Source organism: Barbus barbus, assembly GCF_936440315.1.
Source record: "Barbus barbus genome assembly, chromosome: 1".
Taxonomy (NCBI): Eukaryota; Metazoa; Chordata; class Actinopteri; order Cypriniformes; family Cyprinidae; genus Barbus; species Barbus barbus.
Genome location: NC_136729.1, coordinates 2,343,207 through 2,367,171, shown reverse-complemented (window position 1 = coordinate 2,367,171; position 23,965 = coordinate 2,343,207). Strand labels below are relative to the sequence as shown.

The window sequence follows — 23,965 nt, the reverse complement described above, 5'->3', positions numbered from 1 at the left end:
ATGAGGTACAGCGTTCAGGAAAAAAAACACAGAAGGGCACCGAACATTAGTTAGAAACCCCAAGACTGTAAACTATCCTTCCCAATCGATTCGCACGCATCGCAAAGAAACATCCAGCCCACATCCCGACACGGCAGCCTTGGCAAGAAGCTCAGCAGCCCTCACATACAAAATCCCTCAAACAACAGCAGAACTCATACCTTTATAGCTTCCATTAAAAATACAGTAGAGGTGTTTGCCTCTTTCCTCTAATGAGACGCCAGGAAGACACTGCAGGCACTACTACTGTCGCCCCTCCCCTTGACTTAAATGAAGGGCTTACATTTCTATTGTTTGCCCTGTGGTTGACCCTTTACCTATTACAATGGATTACCCTTAATAAAATCTGTGTTTGGATCTTTGACCCAAGGTCTAGAGCAGTGATTCATTATGATTAGCAGAATCAGTTGTGTTTAATTGCAGCTCCTGGTTAAAGCTGCAGCTCCTGGTTAAAGTGAACTAAATGAAATAAACTGGAGAAATCCAGCATAGGTCATCAAAGAGAAGTCTGTCGTTTCACTGGATGTATGCATGGATCAATTGTTCATCTCTGTGAAACATTTACAATATTTCAAGGAAAGAGGTGTTTGAGTCACTATGTTTTTGACTTTCTTCACAGCTTTACCCAGACCTACACTGACTGTGACACCAGACAGTCCTGTATTCACTGGAGAGACAGTCAATCTGACCTGTGTGATAAAACCGGATCACAGTGACTGGAGATATGAGTGGTATAAAAGCAGTACATACAGCAGTGTAATGTTACAGGCGTCTGATCGTTACACTGTAAACAGAGACACTCTCACTATCAGAGGAGCTACTGAGTCTGATCAGGATTATTACAGGTGTAAAGGACAGATAAGATCAGTCTCATCACAATCAAGCTCTTATGTTTCTCTCTCTGTGAAGGGTGAGTTGAATATTATTGTCCTCATAAACTCTGTGCTACATATTTGATCATTTATTCAGACGAGACATTTAAGCTTAATCTACAAACTCCTGAAGTTCTCAGAGTAACATATAAAACATTAAGTTACAGCGAACAAAAATAACACACTTGTTCACTGTAAGTCTGATGATTGTTTCTGAATCACATTAAACCTGCAGCGATTGTTCAGATGGAGGAGAGACCATCACTCTCCTCTCCACATCTCTCCTCTTTAACATCAGTGTTACCAAAATACAGGAACTCAGATCAGATCATGTTTCTGACTAGATCACTGAAAGACCTTCATCTTCTTTCTTCACAGCTTTACCCAGCTCTACACTGACTGTGACTCCAGACAGTGCTGTATTCACTGGAGATACAGTCCATCTGAAGTGTGTGATTGAGTCTCACAGTGACTGGAGATGGAGAAATGGACTGACAAATGACAGGAGATTTGACAGGAGAGATGGCTGGACAGATGACTGGAGATATGAGTGGTATAAAGACAGAGTAAAGTTACAGGCGTCTGATCGTTACACTGTAAACAGAGACACTCTCACTATCAGAGGAGCTACTGAGTCTGATCAGGGTCAGTACTGGTGTAGAGGACAGAGAGATGAAAGACCAAAATCATCACAATCAAGCTCTGCTGTTTCTCTCTCTGTTAAAGGTGAGTTGAATATCATTGTCCTTCTGTGCTACATGTACGATCACATGTACACGTACGATCACATGTACACATCCAATCAAAAGACATTCTCGTTTTCAGATGTTACATTCATTGCGCAAAAGGTGAGAATGGTGGCGTTGTTTCGAAAACCAGTGTAAACAAACAACAAAGAAGAGTATTAAGAGAGTGGATGCTGAGTTCTTGTTATCGTTAGTATTTGAGACTGTTTTAGTCGTAGTCTGGAGCTCTGGTATTGTTGTAAAGCGCACCAATCCAGCTTTGTGAATATTATAGTGAATACTCGATGTCATCAGTCTGAACTAGGGATGTCAATGATTAATTGCCGATCGATTAATTGTTGATAAGTGATGTAATCGATAAGAGCTATCGATGGTCGATTAAGCGGTTTCATTTTTTTCATGCTCAAAACACTAGTGATGGGAAGTTCGGATAATTTTACCGACTCGGACCTTTGAGTCTCGTTCAGCAAAATGAACAAATCTTTTTTCGAGTCATTTCATTCATTTTAGGAAAATATAATTCAAATGTTACGTGTTACTTTCCAAAAACATCTACTACTTATGCAAACGTTTATCACACTACAAACAATACAAAACTATAATGCTATAAGAAACAGAAAATATTAATTCATTGTTTACCTGGGTCTTTAGTCTATGATTTGCGCACCACCTCTTATCTGACAAGTGTTCGGGTTTGAGTCGTTCGTTCATCACGTGACAGCCCCATACGCTTAACCAATGCAGCGTGAGCCGGAAAGAGAATTGATTAGTTCACCTCTTGAGTCTCGGGTTTGAGTCGTTCGTTCTTTTGTCACATGACCACTTGCCGGATCAGTAAAATAGGCTACTATAAAGTAAAACTGTATTTTTTGTATGTTGGATCATATTTAAGAATTATCATAAAATGATCAAAATATGTGTAATAAGCATTTTCCTAGAAATAAAAATGGTCTGTTCATTTTTTTTGAATGCAAACATGCCTTAAAACATGTTCTAAAGTATAGCCACAGTGTGTTATTTATTTTAAAGCTTATATATTTTTATATATTTAAAAAAAGCCTAGCTTGTTGTGCAATATATATATATATATATATATATATATATTATTTATTTATTTTTTTTATTTTTTATTTTTTATTATTATTATTTTTTTTAAATTGTTTAAATTTATGTGGGATTAGTTATTCTCTTAGCTAGAAACTTTTTTGGCACAAAAGTGTTATTTATTTTAAAGCTTATTTTATTTATTATTAAAAAAAAGCCTAGCTTGTTGTGCAGTATTTTGTTTTAGTTTTTTAAGGCTCTGTGGCTTTAGTATATTGTAATTTTCTTGTATTTTTTATTTAAATAGTTTAAATTCATTTTGGAATAGTTATCTTCTTTGCTATAGCTTTTTCTGGCACAAAAAATAAACAATAAAAAACAATTCAGGAGTGTGTACAGAGTGTTAATGTCTAAAGTGTCATATGTTACAAAAGTATAGTAACACTATAGTCCAATCTAAAGGGTTAACTCAAAAGACATAAATACAACAAGGTATTGTATTTTATGAAGATTAGACTAAAAAAAAAAAAATACAAATAAAGCATAACCAACTCGTTATTATCTTTATTACCACATGGTGTTATGGAAAAGAACCATGTGACAGAAATTAAAAGCAATAATTTGAGACCAGAAAAGCATCACATAACTGTAAGAGTAAATAATAATAATAATAATAATGACTAGGCACCCGTTTGTAAGGAAGGTTGCAAATTAACTAATTTCTCTGTCCAAAACGGTCACGTCACATGACAAAAGAACGAACGACTCAAACCCGAGACTCAAGAGGTGAACTAATCAATTCTCTTTCCGGCTCAGACTGCATTGGTTAAGCATATGGGGCTGTCACGTGATGAATGAAAGACTCAAATCCGAAGTCTCGAGAGGTGAACTAATTCCAGTACAGGACCTATAGAATGTTGTGCAATGCACATGCGCGACTGAACGAATCACTCCCCGAGACGACTCGATCTTCCCGAGTTCAAAATGAACGAATCGTTCAAGAACGACCCATCACTACAAAACACGTGCAAACGTCTGTGAGTAACGGTGAAGGGGCTGGGTCTTACACCAAAATAATTTACTAATGTACAAACTATACGCTTTTAATGTGATTCAAACTTTAAAAGTACATTAAAGCAGATACAATACAAAGTTATTTTGTATTGAAATGTAGTAATACTTAATGCTTTGGGGGAAGTCGTGGCCTAATGGTTAGAGAATTGGACTCGTAATCCAAAGGTTGCGGGTTCGAGTCTCGGGCCGGCAGGGATTGTAGGTGGGGGAAGTGAATGTCCAGCGCTCTCTCCACCCTCAATACCACGACTGAGGTGCCCTTGAGCAAGGCACCGAACCCCCAACTGCTCCCCGGGTGCTGCAGCATAAATGCTGCCCACTGCTCCGGGTGTGTGTTCACGGTGTGTGTGTGTGTGTGTGTGTGTGTGTGTGTGTGCATTTGTTCACTACTCACTGCTGTGTGTGTGCACTTGGATGGGTTAAACGCAGAGCACCAATTTCGAGTATGGGTCACCATACTTGACAATACGTCACGACTTTACTTTACTTTAATAAGTCATGTTCAATTATAATTTCCCTAGATAGTTGTTGCATATCAGGCACTTCGCTTTGACAGGGCTATAGATACTATAGGCTATTCATTCATACGACATATTAATTTGTGGCCACTGTCCAGGTTTCATTCATTTGTTCCCTAGAAAACCCATGATTTTAAAAGCGGAAGCAATTTAAGTCATAGTAACGAATTCTTAATTCATGGCCATGAAATCTTTCATTTCCCCCCACGTTTACCACAGTAAGAGATGAGAAAACAGTGATTAAAACAACAATAAAATAAACCTGCGAATCTATAGGGTGAGACAGTGAGGATTTGGGAAAAGAAACAATAAATAATATTAAATTCGTGACCATCTGTCAAAACAGAACACAAAGCAGCATACAGCTTGATTTAAATGCATGCGCTTGAACGGCATTAATCCAAAAGCATGTAACATTTACCTGCTAACCAATTATTTCTCTTATTAAAAAAGCTTTGTACCTCACTTGTGTCATAATACTCGCATTAAAATGTTTCAAATGGGTAACAGGGTGTTTTGCTGTTGCAACGGCGGTGGTTTTGGATCACTGACCGCGCGTCACAGCCCCACGCGCCGTACTTGCGTTTGGGATCATTTTATTTTAAGTCCCGATAATGTCAATTGCAAACATTGCGACGATGGTTTAAAATGAAACAATGAGCACCATGAAACCATTTAAAAAGGCGCATTCAGCGGTCTCCATGACAGAATATGAAACAGCCCACAAAGTATAATGATCACGTGCGTAACTACAGCGCGCTCTCTTCATTTTATCAAATGATCATAATCACATCCATTCATTTTACGATCCTGCTACTAGCCTTTTATTTAGACTAAAAACCCCTTTCATTCGGGTGAGGAAGCTGGCGTTTTGAGTGGCATTTGCACATCCTGTCATGCCGGTGACTATATGCTACTGCAATAGACACATTTTACAGTATTAATGTTAACGATTAATTGATCGTTAATTTAAATGACGATCGATTGTGGAAATGATCGAAAATTTACATCCCTAGTCTGAACCAATGAAACATAATTTTCAAACTCATGCTGATGTAAAAAAAAAAAAAAAAACAGCTTGTTGCTAAGCAGCAGCAAATAACAGCTTTGGCGATTGTTCAAAACACCTGCACATGATGTGTGTCTTATCACGGAAACATCCATCCTCTGAAAACACGAAAAGAAAATGGCAATTCACTTTAATTCACTAGTGACCAATTCATGCTGGTTAATATTGTCTGACTGCTATGATGGCAGAATGATGTGGACTAAAATACTTCAGACACTTTGGGCTGTTTCTCACAAAACTATTGTATAAAGGTAGAAGATTTGGAATATAGCACATGGGTCATTGGGGTGAAAGACATAACATTTATTTATTTTTTGTTAACCATTATGTAACTATTCACAAGTAACTTAAGTTATTAATTTTACTATATAGTATCCAAAGTTCTTGGAAGGATTGGCACGAAACCATTTAGTTGACAGGAGCAAAAAAAAAAAAAAAAAAGAGCGAGCGAGAGAGAGAGAGAGAGAGAGAGACCATCCTCTCCACAACAGTGTTACCAAAATACAGGAACTCGGATCAGATCATGTTTCTGACTAGATCACTGAAAGAACTTCATCTTCTTTCTTCACAGCTTTACCCAGCTCTACACTGACTGTGATTCCAGACAGTCCTGTATTCACTGGAGAGACAGTCCATCTGAAGTGTGTGATTGAGTCTCACAGTGACTGGAGATGGAGAAATGGACTGACAAATGACAGGAGATTTGACAGGAGAGATGGCTGGACAGATGACTGGAGATATGAGTGGTATAAAGACAGAGTAAAGTTACAGGCGTCTGATCGTTACACTGTAAACAGAGACACTCTCACTATCAGAGGAGCTACTGAGTCTGATCAGGGTCAGTACTGGTGTAGAGGACAGAGAGATGAAATACCACAATCATCACAATCAAGATCTGCTGTTAATCTCACTGTGATTGGTAAGATTAATATCATTGTCCTCCTAAACAGTGTTTCCAACATATTGTCAGGTAAAGTAGTTTATATATACATAAATATAAATGCATCTATGCTGACATCACTCACAATGCACTTTTGTAGCCAGTTAGACAGATTGTGTTATACAGTCATGCTTGCAAAATCAATGACTTCTAATGAGAGACATGAAGCTGTTGCTTATTTTTCAAATGTTTTCTAAATTGGGCTGCAGCTGACTTACTGAAAAATCAGGATATTATGCAGGTGAAAGTCAGTTAGTTTGCTGTTCAAGTTGTTCAAGCTGCACAGGAATTTAATCAGGAAACTTCACTGGCAGTGATTTTGAGTGGATCAAGATCTATCAAGCTTAATGTTATATTATTATTATTATATGCTTAAAACGCTGAAACAAGGTGTTTAAATAAATTTGACTTTGAGCTCCATTTTATAAGGCTCAATCGATGATCAATGTGTCACCTGTGATGTTTAATTTAGAGATCAATAGTGTTGATTAAATGCATTGAACAACGCTGACACCAAAAAAAGGGGAAATCCCCTTAAATGTTGCATGGATACTTCAACAAATATCATTTTCTGACAACTTGTATCTAACTGTTTCACGATGACTTGACCTGAAGAAGGACAGACGTAGGTAATCACTAAAAAAATATTATTTTTTGTTTCCTGAGGTGCACTTCTAATCTTAGTATGTTTTAGGGCTGTCAAAATTGCTGAAAAAAATAAATGTTGTACTTAAATATTATCAATATTCGAATTATATTTCAGGCAAATTTTCAGTTAGGGGGGAAAAGCAAACTTTGGCTTCTCTCCTGAGGCCACAAGAGGGCAAATCGAGCAAAATATCACTAATGCAGTTTATTCAAGCAATAAAATAACATGACTATCTTTGAAAAAATTGCATACTGTTTAAAATAATGGGTAACACTTTATAATAACGTCCAGTTGTAAATGTTTTACAAACTTTATGGTTTCCAGTCGTGTGTGCGTAAATATATATATATATTCACAAACAACCTGTAACCGGAAGGTTTGTAAAACATTTACAACTGATGAGTAGTTTACACTTTAGATTAGGGGATGCAGAAAGCTTTGTAAATGATTTATAATGTTTATTGAGATAATAGTACAATGTTGACATTTCAATGATTTATAAGTGATTAAAAGAATGTTGTGGTCGACAGTGTCGAACGCAGCGCTAAGATCCAGTAGCACTAATAAAGAGATATAACCACGATCAGATGATAGAAGCAGGTCGTTTGTAACTCTAATAAGAGCAGTCTCAGTACTATGATACGCTCTAAATCCTGAATGGAATTCCTCACAAATACCATTTTTCTCTAAGAAGGAATATAATTACTACCTTTGTGATACTACCTTTTCTAGTATCTTTGACAGAAAAGGGAGATTTGAGATCGATCTGTAATTAACTAGATCTTTGGGATCAAGTTGTTGTTTTTTTAATGAGAGGCTTAATTACAGCCAATTTGAAGGTTTTGGGGACATATCCTAATGACAATGACGAATTAATAATAGCCAAAAGAGGATCTATGACTTCTGGAAGCAGCTCTTTTAGTAGTTTAGATGGAATAGGGTCTAACATACAGTTGTTGGTTTAGATGATTTAACAAGTTTATACAATTCTTCCTCTCATATAGTAGAGAATGAGTGGAATTGTTCCTCAGGGGATCTATAGTGCATCTGATGTGAAACTGTAGCTGATGGCTAGTATCAATCTTGGAAGTAAAGTAGTTCATAAAGTCATTACTGCTGTGATCTTGGGGAATGCCAACACCTGTTGATGCTTTATTTTTCGTTAATTTAGCCACTATATTGAATAAATACCGGGTGTTATGTTTGTTTTCTTCTAGAAGAGACGAAAAGTAATCAGATCTAGCAGTTTTTAAATGCTTTTCTGTAGGATAGGGTACTATCCCGCCAAGTTATACAAAATACCTCTAGTTTTGTTTTCCTCCAGCTGCTCTCCATTTTCCAGGCTGCTCTCTTTAGGGTGCGAGTGTGCTCATTATACCACAGAGTCAGACTGTGTTCTTTGATCTTCCTTAAGCGTAAAGGAGCAACTGTATCTAAAGTGCTAGAAAAGAGAGAGTCCATAGTTTCTGTTACATCATCAAGTTGTTCTGAGCTATTGGATATGTTTGGAATTTAGATAAATCAGGAAGATTACTTACAAAGCAGTCTTTTGTGGTAGAAGTGATGGTTCTACCATACTTGTAACAAGGAGTAGAAGTTACAGTTTTAGCTATATGGAGTTTACACAAGACTAGATAATGATCTGAGATATCATCGCTTTGCTGAAGAATTTCAACACCACTGACATCAATTCCATGTGATGTAAATCTAGAGTATGATTTCGACAATGAGTTGGTCCAGAAACGTGTTGTCTAACCCCAATAGAGTTCAGAATGTCTATGAATGCTGATCCTAATGCATCTTTTTCATTATCGACATGGATATTAAAATCGCCAACAATTAAGACTTTATCTGCAGCCAGTACTAACTCAGATAGGAAATCAGCAAATTCTTTAATAAAGTCTGTATAGTGCCCTGGTGGCCTGTATACAGTAGCCAGTACAAACATTACAGGGGATTTATCACTAACACGTGTTTCTCTGGATAATATTATACACAGCACCATAACTTCAAACGAGTTATACTTAAAGCCTGCCCTCTGAGAAATACTGAGAATATTGCTATAAATTGTAGCAACACCTCCCACTTTACCTTTTGGACGTGGCTCATTTTTATAGCAGTAATCTTGGGGGGTGGACTCATTTAAAGTAATTTATTCATCTGGTTTTAGCCATGTTTCTGTCAAACAGAGAAAATCTAGGCTATGATCATTGGTCAAATCATTTACAAAAAGTGCTTTTGTAGAAAGGGACCTGATATTCAGTAAGCCAAGTTTTATAAATTATTTATCTGTATTGTAAGCATTTTTTATTTGTTGAACATCAATTAGATTGTTACTCTTAATTTGGTTTGGATGTTTTCTGTATTTTCTAGTTCGGAGAACAGACACAGTCTCTATAGTGTGATATCTGGATGAAGGAGTCTCTTATGTGCTGAGAATTAACTGACTTCTGTGACGTGAGGTGGCTAGCATATGGTCGGTTTAGCCAGTTTTTCTGCTTCCTGACCTGGGCCCCAGTTAGTCAAGTACGAACTCTAAGCATATGTGCCATATTTCTAGAGAGAAGAGCGGCACCACCCCAGGAGGGATGAACACCATCTCTTTTCAACAGGTCAGGTCTGCCCCAAAAACTTGTCCAATTGTCTCTAAAACCTGTTATTCTGCAGGCACCATTTAGACATCCAGCCATTGAGTGACGACAGTCTGCTATAAATCTCATCACCCTGGTAAGCAGGGAGGGGGCCAGAGCATATTACAGTGTCTGACATTGTACTCGCAAGTTCACATACCTCTTTAACATTATTTTTAGTGATCTTTGACTGGCAAATTCGAACATCATTAGCGCCGACATGAATAACAATCTTACTGAATTTACGTTTAGCATTAGCCAGCACTTTTCAATTTGCCAAGATGTCAGGCGCTCTGGCTCCCGGTAAACAATGGACTATGGTGGCTGGTGTCTCTATTTTCACGTTCCGTACAATAGAATCGCCAATAACTAGAGCACTTTCATCAGGTTTCTCAGTGGGTGCGTCACTGAGTGGGGAGAACCTGTTTGATGTTTTGATCGGAATGGAAGAGTGGTGTTTTGACCCGCGACTAGGCCGCCTCACTGTAACCCAGTTGCCCTGCTGCATGGGCTCTAATACCGGAACCGAACAATGTACATGACTTTCAAAAGAACGGCTCTTTTGGCTCTTTTTAAATATTTAGTCAGTTTTAAGAAGCCAGCTTGGGGGCATCTCAGTTTATCCTGGAAATAATCACTGGGAGGAATGATGAGGTGAGATTTGTAGTCAAATAATTAAAACTCAGATATCACACACCAATATCTGAGTTTGAATTATTCTGAAATATTGATTATTACCTCATTTGTCATGTGTGGACTATATTCCATAGGGTTGCACAACATCCCTCTGCTTAGACAGTGACATCACTATTTTGTATTTACCTTTAGTACAAAGTGTGTGTATGTGTAAAGCTACGTTGACTTATGTTATTCATGCAATACCTACTCACAAATAAACATCAAAAACAAAGCCGGCTGCAATGAATTTCTGTGCAAAACAGCTTTTACTACAAACACTTCCACACAAGAACATTTTGATAGAAAACAAAAAATATTTAAAGTTTTACTGTAGATAAAATTAGAATAAATAAAATGGAAATGTCTACATACAGTCCACTATTACTACTATAACTACTGTAAACGTTGCAAATAAGAGATCAGCCCCTTCAAGTTTTAAATGAACACAAAATGCAATGTAAATAAATACAAAACAGTTCCTTACTTTATGGCTTTTTCTGCCTCTCTTTCTTGTCCTTGGGCAAATTTGCATTAAGGAAGACAAGAGCTCTGACCTTTTTGGGCTTAAGGCGACTTCTCCTCTCTGAGATTATCTGTCCAGTTTTAGAGAATATTCTCTCAGAGGGAACTGATGTCGCCACAACACAAAGCTTCTTGGTCATCAGCTTGCTAAGCCTGGGGTAAACAGGGGCTCGACTCTCCCACCACTTGAGGGGATCCTCATGTGTTGGAAGAAGAGGCTCCTCCAGGTAGGCTCGCACCTCCATGACAGCATCGGCGGTTGGATTCCTGGCTTCCACTGTTCCAGCTACCTGCTCATAGGGGTGGGAGATATAACAATGGGAGATACCATTTTTATGTGATTAGATTAGATTAAATTAGATTCAACTTTTGTCATTACACAGTGTAAGAGAACTAAGAGTATTGAAATGCAGTTTAGCATTTAATTAGAAGTGACAATAGTAGATTTGCATATGTACAGTATGTGCAGTATGTACAGATTAAATGCAGAGATTTACAGCTAGTGGAAGTTTTAGACTGAGATATCAGACTGATTTCATTCCAGAGATTTTTAGAGGAAAAAAAAATGTGAATTATTGTTGCCACCCTTACTTCCTCATGGAAATAGCTCCAAACTATTGATCCAGCACCACTGCCTGATCCTTCCAGTCCTTCCACAGCTGGTTGCTGTTTGTTGGGTGTGCCACTGCTAATTCTTGCTGCTGCAGTTGACAGCCTTTGAAACGTCTCATCTGCTGTTCTGCCATCAGGGAAGGCCATCCTCTTAAAACGCGGGTCAAGTGCAGCAGTATCTGCTAGTATGTGGTTGGCATGAATCCTGTGGAATCGCGATGACATACTCGCACACAGACTGTCGATCACACCTTGCGCTGCCGCTGTTGTAGTGTTTCGCCGGAAATCAGCGGTGGCTCTTTGAAGTCCCCTGGCCAGCACTATGACCTTCGAGGCTGTCAAGTAGCTGGTGAAAAAAAAAAAAAAAAAACTTTAATGTTACAATTTTAAAGCTGAAACAATGATAAATATTACAATGTATTAAACAGATATCTATTGTGGTATCAAATATCCATAATTTTTTTATCAGGAAATTGGCATGCAGGCTACAGAAATCTACTGACAATGATATATACTCCAGTGTATTACACAGATTTCTAATATGGTATAAAATATTCATAATTTACTATCAGATACTATGCATGCATGCTAAAGAAATATACTGCTGTGCAACTGAGCTACATACCTTTCTGCACTGAGTTCCACAGTGACTTCCTCAAATGGTTGCAAGATTGTGCACATTTCTTGCACTGTGGTCCATTCCTCCTGGGACAGGTGGCGGACAGGTGCATTGGTGACGGCCAGGGTGGAGATTATGGCATTTTTACTGGCAATAAAGCTTTTCAACATGTAGTAGGTGGAATTCCACCTTGTAGGACAATCCTGTTTCGGTCGGAGCTCCTCCATCTTCATTTGTAGTTGAGTCTCCTTCAGTTTTTATGCCCCACAGTGCTTCTGTGAAAGTATTCCACTGCCTCTTTCACCTTATCAATGATGGGCTTTGAAGCTTGCAGGGCATCTCTTACCACCAGGTTAATAGTATGGGCCAGGCATGGTAGGTGCATCCATCCAATGGTTTGTATAGCCTTAGTAACATTTGCCGCATTATCGGTTAGGCAGCACACTACTTTCTTGTCCACCCCCCACTCTGCTGCAACACTAAGCAGCTGTTGTGCAATGTTGTCTGCTGTGTGCCGCTCACTGAATTCAAAACAGTCCAGGAGGCAGGAGGCCACACGGAAATCCTCGATAAAATGGCAGGTTACAGACATATATGATGCTGTCGTTCTTGAAGTCCAACAGTTTGTGGTTAAACAGACAGCTGGTACTTTTGACACCCTTCTCTTCAAAGATGCTGTCTCCCTGTCATATCCGTGACCTTCTGGGCTAGTGCCTTCCTACTTGGAGGAATGTAGGAGGGGTTGAGCGCCTGTGAATATTTTTTGAAACCTGTGTCCTCCACTATTGAGAAAGGCTGGAAGTCAGTGGCTATCATCTTTGTCAGCTCTTCGTCTATCTTCTCCTGTCTTAATGGGGTCAAGACAGGAGGTAAATATTGACTGATGGATGTCTGCTTTCTTTTTGGTCGTGCCTGGCCAGGCGATGTGGTGGGCCCAGTGGGGTCAGAGGCTGCTGTGACTGCAGTTGCACTTGATGTGGAGGCAGAGGAGGCAATGGACACATCAGTGTCACTGTTGTTGTCTGAGTCTGGCTCTGCTCTCAAACCTGTGACCTGCAGTGTTGGGTGTTGAGTCTTCAAATGCCTGTGTAAATTATTTGTTGACCCAGACTTAAATGAAATGACTTTTTGACAAATGCTGCATTTAGCCTTACTGTTTTCTTCGCGAGAAAAGTGCACCCAAATGCTGCTCCTTTTCCTCTGGCTCATTTTCAGACGTGTCACGTGTGTCTTCTTCCTTCGAATGACCCGCTATTACTGACGTTGGCACTGAGACAGAGAGGCACTCGCACGTGTTTTTTTTTTGTTTGTTTTTTTAACTTGAGTAAGCATGTGACGGCAGCGTGCACTAGTCATGGCTCCGCTCCTACCCAATGACAGAGGCACGCAGGGTTTTTTTCCACTGGAGTACTCACGTGAAGGATGCGTGCACAACTATCATCATGCTGTTAGGCAGTAGCACCCCTGCGCTGGGTGCGCCCCTCCCCCTATAACTGTTCTGTCTCGTGGAGGAGCTAATTTGTGTGCATCTGTGTGAAACACGCACAGGAAAAAAAGAACGACAGAAAGAACGGCTCCCCCCCCAGCCGCGACTCGGCTCCCATCGTTCATGTTTATGAGCCGTTCAAAAGAATTGGTTCGTTCGCGAACGTCACAACTCTAGTGAGTTCAAACAGAGCGAGAGAGAGATGAAACGGAGCGAGAAAAAATAAAACAATAATAGGAGCGAATGGAAACACGCGTTGCACTCGCGGTTTTAGATTAAAAGCGAACGATCAATTTAGTTAGAATAGTTCGATAGATAATATCAGAAATATGGAGGGAATTAAGTTATATTTTATCACTTTAAACAACAGAGAGTGATGGTAAAGCTACGAAGCTACACGGAGCTACAATCGCAAACCTCTCAGCAGAACGGCAGACAGGAGCAATTGAGCAGACAGGGAATTATAAAATAAATATAATTAAGTTGCTTAAACAACTAGAAACAAAACAGCATCATGAATGTATGTGTAGTTTAATACCAAGGACTGAAAACCAATCACAAAGAGTATATTTTTTTTTTTTCATTTAAAAACATGAGATGAAGTGTGATTGGAAAAAAAAATGTTTTTTAAAAGTTGAACTTACATAAATTTTACATGGCTTTCTAAACATGCGACTTGAGCGAAACACGAGTGCAACGGTGATAGATGTCTCTATAGATAATGCGATAAATATGTGTTCTGGTGTGAACTAGAAGTTGACCGATATGAGTTTTTCTCTGGCCGATGCCGATATTTAGAAATCAGGGCAGCCGATGGCTGATATATGACGCCGATTTTTTCTGCCAGCATGTTTGGACGATTTTCTTATCGAAACAAGATTGCAACGGTGATAGATGCAATAAATATGTGTTCTGTGTGAACGGCTTGGTTTCAGTTTTGCCGTAGATCTTCTTTGCATTGATGTTCTCTTTTTCCACAATATTTTAACAAAAGTATTAAAATGTAACATCGACATCGCATCTTATATGCCACTGATAATGCTGCCTGACGCACACATAAAATTCAAATGCAACATTTTTGCATTCGAATGTGGATTTTTATTTTGAATTCAACAAATATTTGCGATTCCAATTTTTATTTGACAGCCCTAGTATGTTTTCCATAAAAACATTCATTTTGTAACCTCCCTGCCTCTGATTTGAATGCTCTGTTGGAAGGGGCTTGTTGCAAGACTTTAATGTAAACACCCACTGCTATGATTGGCTAGCAATTCTCAAAAACTTTAACTAAAACAACCACCAAGATGAACTAATAGTGAAAAGTGTTGATTATAGCATTATATTTAGATCTGTTGAAACTCAAAGGTTGAAGCAGTGAGTATCGTAGCCGAACACTCGTGTCTGAAACATGATGCAACGCAATAAACAATCTCACAAATCATCATAACTAACACAATGAAAACATGATGTAAATGGCTTGTTGAGTAGTGTAAACTGTGTAAATGATTATTACAGGAGTTTAACCACTGTTCGAGTCACAGACTTAATCACTGATAGATTCTAGCGAATATAAAGAGAACGACATTTGATTGCTTTTCTGTATATAAATTAATCACAGTATCAAGCTAATCAGTGTGAAACTGATTTTGTTAACTGTTATCGGTTTAATCATTGCCTTGATTTACTAATGCATAAACTGCAGTAAACCACTTTGTAACAAAGAACATCTGTAAATCTATTTTATCTGTGTCTGCTTTTATCTTTAACAGATGTACCCACATCTAAAGTGATTGTGACACCAAAGACTATATTCACTGGAGAGACAGTCAATCTGAAGTGTGTGATTGAGTCTAATCACAGTAACTGGAGATATGAGTGGTATAAAGACGGAAACAACAGTGTAATGTTACAGATGTCTGATCGTTACACTGTAAACAGAGACACTCTCACTATCAGAGGAGCGAATGAGTCTGATCAGGGTCAGTACTGGTGTAGAGGACAGAGAGATGAAAGACCATCATCCTCACAGAAGAGTAACCAAATTAATCTGTCTGTTAATGGTGAGTAAATACTGTGATAAACACTTGCCTTTTGTTGAGCATTAATATACACACTGATGCACTTAAAAGGAATTATTTATCGGTTTAGTGAAGCTTAAAGATTTCTCCTTTTGAGGCAAATAAGGTTTATTGTCAACCGTATTATTATTATTGAATGTTTATCAATGTTATCTTTATTAAAATTAATGTTATAACCAGCAGTAGCACAGTGGGTGAAGTCAGAAGCCTTGAAATATTAGGTTTTATGAAATATTATCATATGCAGAGGTGGAAAGTAACAAATTACATTTACTCGCGTTACTGTAATTGAGTAGCTTTTTTGTGTAATTCTACTTTTTAAAGTAACTTTTAAAATCTGTAATTTTACTTACTGAAGTATATTTTGTATTATATTAGAGAAGTATTGTACTTCTCTACATTTTAAAACACATTCATTACTGAGTAAAAAACAAACAAAAAAAACGCTCCCTGGAAACTACTACAGTAAATAATGGGCAGAAGAACAAACTGGCGCTAAAATCAAAAGAAAGATGTGCCGCCGGGAGCATGGGTTGGTGCATGCGCTTGGGCCCGGCCCTGGTGTGGGGGTCTTCGACACATCGGTGCCTCCGCGGGGGGGATCCAATAGAGGCAGGGAAAACGGGCTTAACCTGGGTGTCTTATTGTCTTATGTAGTCTGGGAGTTGAATGAGTGATGGGGTGGGGTAGTTTTTCCTCTGCTGTGGGGTCTGGTGGGCCGCCCCGGGCTGCCATGGGCCCTGGTCTGGATGGGCCTGGGCCCCCCGCCCTGGGCAGATTTGGGGTAATGGGGGTGCCTATGGGGGTCAGCGGGGGAGCTGGCTCCAAAGGGGGGGGGTATTTTGCCCCCTCTGATGCTTTCCTCCCCATCCCTAAGGCTTCACTTCTCCCGCTCCATCACACCAACACATAGGTAGGGTTTTGAGGTGCGGGTGTGTCGCTGGGATGCGGGGGAGGTGGTACTCCTCTGTCTCCTCGTGGCCACCTGCATCTCAATCACACATTACAGCTTAGACATTCTCATTACTTACTGTCACATGACACATACATATAGGGCCTTGGGGGTGGGCACACTGAATGGCATCCGGAGGGCGGTCTGTTCATTCAGCCTTCCCTCTGGTGCCAGTGCCCACTTCTCAATTTTAAGTTGCACATAGACATTGAGGGCTCTAGGGAGGGGACGAGCTGACACAAGCTTGTGGAGGGTGCCCCTCCCCTGTTTTAAAGCACCCCTGTTTTAAAGCACCTTAGAACAACACACACCAACACTACATTTGAGCGGGTGAGGTGAAGCATGGGGTCTTTTTTTTTTTTCTTTTATCTCACACCCCTGTTCTCTGTTCTCTGTCCGGGGCCGGGGGCTGTGAGGATGAGCTGGCCGCCTGGTCGGGGTCTGGGCTGGTGGTCTTCTCTGCTGCTGCGGGGACCGGGGTGGTCTTCCTGTCCCCACGCCAGAGCGAAGGGGGTTCAGCTCCGGGATCGGGCGCTGATTACCCCTCTGGGGGTGGTGGTGCCTGGATCTAGGAGTATAGAGTGCATATAGGGAGTGTGAGTGTGGGTACCATGTCCATTTTTGTGTGTCTACATGTGGGGCGAGGGTGAGAATATTCGTTGCGTGCATGAGGGTGGGAACGTATGCTTGTGTATATGTGTGCTTGTTCGTCTACGTCTATGTGTCAGGTCGGGCCTTAGACTCCACCTCACTCATCATCTCAGTCGACCCCCACCCCACCACCATGCCCTGCCGGTGGAGGATGCCGCCGGTGCGTTGGTGGTTTCTCGCGCCGGGGCAGGATGCTCGGGTGAGCGCTGGCCCACTCTCGGCGGTCGCTTGGCGGGGCCTGGCCCTACTGGCCTTGCTGGGCCCCGGTTGGGGGGTGGGGGGCCCTTGGATCTCCGGGCCCAGGGCTCGGTCTGCCCTGGTGTGGTCGGCTGCCGGCGGAGCCTGCGGGCTTGCCGCCACGGCACCCTGGGGTGTCTATACTGTGGCTGTCGGATGTCCCACCTTCGGGCTCTCCTCTGCCCTTTTCTGGGTGGGGGCCGCAGTTGTCCCTGCGGTGGTTCCCCTGGGGGTCCCGTGCCCTGGGGGGCCTCCGGATGTTTGGGGCCTGGGTCTCTTCCATGCCTGCTGCATGCCTTGCGGGATGGGGCTATTGTCGTCGTGACGTATTGTCAAGTATGGTGACCCATACTCGAAATTGGTGCTCTGCGTTTAACCCATCCAAGTGCACACACACAGCAGTGAGTAGTGAACAAATGCACACACGCACACGCACACACACACACACACACACACACACCGTGAACACACACCCGGAGCAGTGGGCAGCCATGCTGCGGCGCCCGGGGAGCAATTGGGGGTTCGGTGCCTTGCTCAAGGGCACCTCAGTCGTGGTATTGAGGGTGGAGAGAGCGCTGGACATTCACTCCCCCCACCTACAATCCCTGCCGGCCGGGGACTCGAACCCGCAACCTTTCGATTACGAGTCCGACTCTCTAACCATTAGGCCACGACTTCCCCACACACACACTATTAAACATTTACATGGAGGAACCTTATGAACACAAGCGCGCTCACACACACAGGTGTACACTCAAGCATTCACATTGGTGTAAAAACGGGTGCTCACAGACACACATTGTTCTGATCTGCTGTTGCTTCAAAACTTATTTTGTAATATTAGTTATGCGTGTTGCTCAATAACATTTAACATTTAGAATTTATTGTGATTCATACAGATGTTGGTTGTTGCTGCAGTTTCTCTGATGTTGTGTCTTCTGTTGTGTCTTCTGTTGTTTTCTCTTTTTGTCAGCAGGTATCGAAGCAAATTGTCTGTTTTTTTTTTTGTTTTTTGTTTTTTTTTTCCTCTCTCTCTCTCTATCCCCCATTCTCTTTTTTTTTTCTCTCTCTCTCTCCCCCTTCTCTGTTGACTTTATCCACAATTTTTTTTTTTTTTTTTTTTTTTCTAATTCCTTTTTTTTTTTTTATTATTATTATTATTTTTATTATTATCATTATAATTATTATTATTATTATTTTTTATTATTATTTTTTTTTTTTTTTCTTTTTTTTTTTTCTTTCTCTCTCTTGTTTCCTCTGTCCCCTGGTCTTGTCGGTCATAGTATGGTTAAATAAAAGGGTATATAAAATTTAATTAATTAATTAATAAAAAAAAAAAATAAATAAATAAATATATATAAAAAATAAATAAATAAATAAATAAAAAAGGCTGTGAATGATGATAGCATAGCTACACATACGTACTGTCATGTGTTATCTGTGTTACTGACAGGCCGGAAAAAAAAAAAAAAAAAAAAAAAAAAAAGAAAGATGCAGACGGACAAGACAGGCGTTAGTGGTGCAGACCGAGCTGAAAACCAGACCCCGTCATATTCTGCTGAAGTTGAACGCGAAGAAAATGAAGTGAACCCCTGGCCATGTTTAGCTTATAAAATCTTGACATCAGCCCTTCACAAGCATATAGATGTAAATACTTGCATCATTATTGGTGGTTAAAATTAAGCTTTGGCAGTTTAGCAAAAGGTTTTGCACAAATTAGCCAAAAAGACAGTGGTGCAGGGTGTGCGATATCATCTGCGACAATATCGTAATTGTTGTTTTAACGATGTGCGATTTGACATTATCAGTATTTAGCCAAAAACCAAACAAAACACTCCTCCTACCGTGTGTGAAGTCTAGATTAGACTAGTGCACGTGCATTTAGTGTGTTCTTTCACTGAGTGATTCAGTCTGTTAAAATACATTTAAAATTATCACAAAATGTAAGATATAGGTGCAGAAAATGTATATTTCTATAATTTAATATAGTAAATCAATATCACACGAAGAGTGGCGTTTTTCTCCAAAAATCAGCATGATTACATATATACAGTGTATATATATATATATATTATAACAGTTCAATAAACAAGAAATTAATTAAGAAACGCGTTTTAGACACCATATTGCCTGTTTTTGCTCTATTTCGACAACAAACATAATCCCTAACACAGCCACAGCACTGTTTTGCGTCTCTGAGCAGCATGACAGTGTTTCGTTCCTGAATGAATCAACTAAATGACTTGGTGACACCTACTCGCGGTTTTAATTTCACATTTAAAAGTATCTTTTGATTTTATTTAATTTTTTTTATAATTTCAAATGAGTATTCAACATTTTATGTCTTATATATCAAAACATTATTTCAGCATTTGTAACTGCAGCTTAAATGCATTCATGTCCTGCATTAAACAGTGTGTAAATACGTCTAAATGGCACTTCAGATGAAGCTTCTGTGTTTCCTCTGCATTGCAAAGATGAATTTCGTTGATATTGATTTAATTTGCCTGGTAACAGCCCAAATGTCTTATTATTCTAAATAACTGATTCCTTTAATTAAAAACAACTAATGTGAGATTTATAGGCCTATCCCAGAGGTGTCAACTCAGTTCCTGGAGAGCTGCAGCCCTGCAGAGTTTAGTTCCAACCCTAATACCCAAAGAAGCCTAAATGATTAGATTAGTATAGATATAACCCTAATTAAACATATCTGATCCAGCAATAGCTAGATCAGAAGTGTTTAATTAGGGTTATATCTATACTGTTGTAGGGCTGTGGCCCTCCAGGAGCTGAGTTTGACACCCTTGGCCTATCCAATAGTTGCCTCCCTCCCACTGTTAAAAAGTAACTAAGTAATTTTTAAATTAGCTACTTTTTACTTTTACTTGAGTAGATTTTTAGACTGGTACTTTTACTTGTACTTAAGTCAAATTTAATTAAGGTAATGGTACTTTTAGGGGAAGTCGTGGCCTAATGGTTAGAGAGTTGGACTCGTAATCCAAAGGTTGCGGGTTTGAGTCTCAGGCCGGCAGGGATTCTAGGTGGGGGGAGTGAGGTGCAAGGCACCGAACCCCCAACTGCTCCCCGAGCGCCGCAGCATAAATGGCTGTCCACTGCTCCGTGTGTGTGCGTGTGTGTGTGTGCGTGCGTGCGTGTACGCACGCACACACATTGGATGGGTTAAATGCAGAGCACGAATTCCGAGTATGGGTCACCATACTTGGCAGTATGTCACTTCACTTTTACTTGAGTAAAATATTTTCGTACTCTTTCCACCTCTGATCATATGTGACTTATGATCAGTTCTGCATGTTTATGTTCTCCAGTCTCAGCAGCTTCATCTCCTCTTCTGGTCACTGGAGTGGTTTTGGGATCGTTGTGCTTGTTGTTCTTCATCTCACTGCTGCTGCTGTGGAGATACAAGAAGAACAAAGGTGTGGAGCAGTTCATAACATGATTAATACAACTGAACAGCAACAATTGGAAGATACAGTTTCATGAATTTCATGCTAATTTTCATTTTTGGGTGAATTAACCCTTTAAGTGACCATAATTCTCTTTGTTTCTATTATAGATCAGCAGCGTAACATTAACCAGACATCAGTCCCAAATCAATCTGGAGAATCTCAACCAGAAAACTCTCCTCTACAGTCTGGTCAGCCTCAATACGTCATTTCAAATCTATATGACTTTGACATCTGTGGAATAATATATATATATATATATATATATATATATATATATATATATATATATATATATATATATATATATTAATATAACATTATTATAATTATTAATATAATATGTCCAAATAATAAAACAAATCAGTTGGGTTCAGTTTGGACCCCAGCATTCTTCAAAATATATTTTTGAACCATCCTTTTAAGCTTCTTTTTTTTTTTTTCTTCAAGACTGCTTTGCTGTTCACATTTTCTCCTCAAATGCTTGTTTTCTGTCCAGCAGATCCTGAACACATTTATGATGACGTGACTGAAGTGAGGAAGAGAGACAAAGGTTGAGTTTTAAACCATCTTAAAACATACCATTCAAAATCAGCAAATATCATTCATTAATGTTGACATGTTTGTTTTAGATGATCCAGAGTCATATTTGGAGATCACATATTCAGAGGTCACTGTTCAGAAAAAGATATCTGTGGATAAAGGTTAAAAAACCCTCTTCACTTCTATTGGACAATATGTCATCAGTCATTAACCAGTAACTTTAATGGTGTATCAAAGTATGGTGCATTAGATAAAAATACTAAAAAATGTTTTGTTTGTTTTATGCAGATGATCCCATGGCAGAGTCAAATGATGTGACATACTCAGAAGTCAGAACAAAAGTAAAGAAATGCAAAAGCAAAGGTGAGCAAAATTATGAACATTTAAATTTGGGGGGGGGGGGGTGAACTATCTCTTTTAGTATTAAACATCATGCACCATTTCTGCTACAGATCAGAATGACTCCTAAAGCTATGTGGCTCATTGAGGAAATAAATCTTGCATGTTATCATTATTTTATTATTGATGATTTGTGTTCTTCAGATGCTGATGCTGGAGTTGGTGATGCAACTTATGCTCTTATTAGGAAGAAGGGTAACAAAATAAAATAAAAACAATAATTCTGTTACAATTGTACAATAATTTTATAATAACTGACAGCAAGCTCACAATTTTCACTCGTTGTCACAGATTGTGGCATATATTGGTTCTTTTACATCATAAATCTGCTTTAAGTGATTCAGTTACTTGTGAAGTTCACTGTGATCTTAAAACTGTAAATCATCAACAGAATGAGCTCAAATCAGAGGTTTGCATTATTCACATCACCTGAATCATCTTTTATCTGTTTAAAGGTCCCTGAGTTCAGTGAAGACAGCAGAGATTCACAGCAGCAGACACAGTAACGCTTGCATTGCTTCAGAAATCAATCTGAGTGAACTGCTCCTGCACATGCTTGACTGAAATACTTTAGAGATATGCACTGTATTATCTGCACACATGCAAGCAAACAAATCTATCTGTAATATAGTAAAACACTTTGACCAGTGAGCACTTTTGTTTAACACAATTCAGTGTTAACTGCCCTAAAAGTTATTACAGCAATTAAATAGTACAAGATATAGAATAAAATATAGAATAAATAGTATAAAATAGTGTAATTGGCACTTGGTTGATAGAGTTATATCTATGTTTTTGTTGTTGTTATTGCTTTGTCTTACAAAATAATGCTTGTGTTTTTGCCAAGTCATTAAGATGGATGAAGCTTTTTTCTTTTTTTTTTTTTTTACATATCCACATACTGCTTTTTACATTCATATACTTTTCATACTTTTTTGCAGTTAATGAAATGTGAGTTTTATATTTAATAAATAAACATGCAAACAAAATCAAGCAGTAGGTTTTATAGCATTTCTAATCTTTTTGTTTTCTCACTGTTTGTTTTCTTATTTATTTATTATACAATTATCAAAATCAAAAAAGGCCTCTATCACTAGCTCTATTCTTTTTCTATTCTATCGGTTTTCTTTTTATTATATAATCAAAAAAAAAAACCTTGCTATGTGTTCTGCGTTAAGATAACTGAGACTTGTTATAGCACTTGAGTATCATTGCTCTTTTGTTGATTTTGATTGCTTCAGTTGTCCTCATTTGTAAATCACTTTGGATGAAATCGTCTGCTAAATGTGAATGTAAATGTTTTCTTTGCATGAGTTTTTCACAGTTGTTAATCTACTGGCATTTTAACAATAGGTTAAAGTAATTCCAGATTAGCAACAAGTCATCATTTTTACTTTGACTGTAGAATTTATTTGTTTGTTTGTTTTTTGAGGTTGTGGGTTGATTATGCAGTTATTGTTATGAACAAAATAAATCACCATATGTTGGACACTTCACCATTAGAGCAATATCTGTTTCCGGAGCTGGAGGACATGTTTGCATCTTTAGCATCTTCTAACAGATATGAGCCATGAAAATCAGATACTGATGAGGAAAGCATGAATTAACACTTATGAGAGATTACCTTGTGGAGTCAGTCATAGTCCAGCACATTATGATCAGAATCCTGCAAGATTCCTGAAGTGACACCTGACTTATATCTTCATGACAAGTAGAGATCAGCATCATATTGTTACAAAAAAAGACCTAGCAGTAATAATTATTTCTAAGCAGACTTTAAACAGAAATTCTAATTCTTATAATAAGATGCATGATAAACAAACCAAAGCATAGCAGAAGAATATCATCAGCTCTGATGTGTTGTAAAGTGATGATACACTCATTCACCACATAGGACAATTACACAAGATAAAGAAATTAATTATATATATTATTAAAGTATATACAAGCATGTAAAAGTTCAGAGGAGTTCAAACTTGAACACAAGAAAAAAACAGAATTGAAAAAAAGTATTTTTAAATGAATGGACAGAAGAGAAAAGAGACGATTCCTGGATTAGGTTTGTTTTTGAAGGGAATTCTCCGATCTGCCTAAATGCGTTTATGTTTGCGCGAATCATTCGTGATCAAGCTTCACCTCCAGA

The 23,965-nt window shown here is 38.9% G+C and overlaps 1 protein-coding gene across 1 annotated transcript; it reads left to right on the top strand.

Moving 5' to 3' along the window:
* Positions 1–636: 636 nt before the first annotated feature.
* On the top strand, positions 637–23,317 carry LOC306876040 (basement membrane-specific heparan sulfate proteoglycan core protein-like; the record flags this gene model as incomplete). Its single annotated transcript, XM_079426935.1, has 11 exons — positions 637–949; positions 1,290–1,637; positions 5,934–6,281; positions 15,268–15,558; positions 20,743–20,850; positions 20,991–21,071; positions 21,383–21,433; positions 21,513–21,584; positions 21,712–21,786; positions 21,967–22,017; positions 22,278–23,317. The coding sequence occupies 11 exons, from the start codon at positions 637–639 to the stop codon at positions 22,283–22,285; spliced, it is 1,746 nt and encodes a 581-aa protein (XP_079283061.1). The 3' UTR covers positions 22,286–23,317.
* Positions 23,318–23,965: the final 648 nt, after the last annotated feature.